The sequence below is a fragment of the Salpingoeca rosetta genome, assembly GCF_000188695.1.
Source record: "Salpingoeca rosetta unplaced genomic scaffold supercont1.27, whole genome shotgun sequence".
In the NCBI taxonomy this organism is placed as follows: Eukaryota; class Choanoflagellata; order Craspedida; family Salpingoecidae; genus Salpingoeca; species Salpingoeca rosetta.
The window spans coordinates 858,217-859,537 of record NW_004754907.1 but is presented as its reverse complement, the minus strand read 5'-3'; the positions used below and the strand labels follow the sequence as shown (position 1 = coordinate 859,537).

Sequence of the window (1,321 nt, the reverse complement as noted above, 5' to 3'; positions counted from 1 at the left end):
AGCCGGCTGCTCCAAGACACAAGACAGCCGTTGATGTAGCAGGTGAAGCCCGTCGTGGAGCGGCCCGTCAGCTGGTCTGTTCCGAAGCTGGCATCGCTGTAGCACACAAGGTTCAGCGGCTGGTCTTTGCACGTGCCGCTGCGTCGCTTGAAGAGGAGGCCGTGCTCGCTCGTCGCCTTCAGGTACCGCACGACGTGCTTGGCTGCCTGCCAGTGGACCGTCGTGTAACGGTCCATGTAACGGCAGAGCAGTCCGCACGCGAAGCTGACGTCTGGTCTCGTGCGGTTGGCCAGGTACAGGAGCGAGCCGACGAGGTTGCGGAAAGGCAGGCGTCGGTCGGGCTGCTCGCTGATGCTGGAGGCGTCGATGCCAACACGCATGGGCGTGGAGACGCTGGCTGCCGCTGCCAGGTTGTAGTCGTTGACGATGTCGTTGATGGCCTGTGTCTGCGTAATGTGCAACACCCCGTCAGCTGGTGACGTCAGGTGAAGGCCCAGGTACCAGGTGAGCGGGCCCAGGTCCTCTGCCTCGAAGCTCTCCTTGATCTGCTGCTTGCAGGCACGGATGTGACGCTCGCTGCTGCTGCTGATGATGAGGTCGTCAACGTACGTGATGATCCATGTGCGCTGTCCGTCGTCGTGGAGCTTGGTGAAGAGGCAGGCGTCGACATTGCTCTGCGCCCATCCGTTGGTCTTGAGGAAGGTGTGCAGCTTCTTGGCCCATGCACGGCCAGCTTGCTTGAGGCCGTACAGCGGCTTGAACAGCCGGCACACCTTGCCCGCGTAGCGTTGAGCGCCGTCGCCGATGTCGGTGAAGTGCGGCGGCAGCTCCATGTACAGCTCCTCCTTGAGATCAGCCTGCAGGTAAGCCGACTTGAAGTCGAGCTGGTGCAGCTGGTGCTGTCGTTGCAGGGAGACGGCGAGCACAGTGAGGATGGTCTTGGCTGCTGGTGTTGGGGCGTAGGTCTGGTCGAAGTCGATGCCCGGTCGTTGGCTGAAGCCCTTGGCGACCCAGCGTGCCTTGAAGCGCGTCGGCGCGCCCTCAGCGTCACGCTTCACCTTGAAGACGAAGCGTGACTTGAGAGGCGTGTGCTGTCGTGGCACGGCGCTGCGTGGGATGAGCTTGATGACGCCGTTGCGCTCCATGGCCCCGATCTCCTCCAAGCATGCCTGAGTCCACTGCTTGCGTTGCTGGCTCTTGAGTGCCTGCTTGATGCTTTGCAGGCTCCGTGAGGCTGTTGTCGTCTCTGCTGCTTGCTGTGAACGCGCCTGTCTCGGGGACGCTTGTTTCTGTTTTTGTCGTGTTTCGTAGTTGGCGTCGT

The 1,321-nt window shown here is 62.0% G+C and overlaps 1 protein-coding gene across 1 annotated transcript in view; it reads right to left on the bottom strand.

The window, feature by feature from the left end:
* The window catches only part of PTSG_12834 (uncharacterized protein), a gene marked incomplete at both ends in the record, with an annotated part of 1,801 nt that extends 656 nt beyond the window's left edge, over nt 1-1,145 (bottom strand). The window contains one exon of the mRNA XM_004989825.1: nt 26-1,145. Coding sequence (XP_004989882.1) covers nt 26-1,145 — 1,120 coding nt within the window. The remainder of the gene's footprint in view (nt 1-25) is intronic.
* Nucleotides 1,146-1,321: the final 176 nt, after the last annotated feature.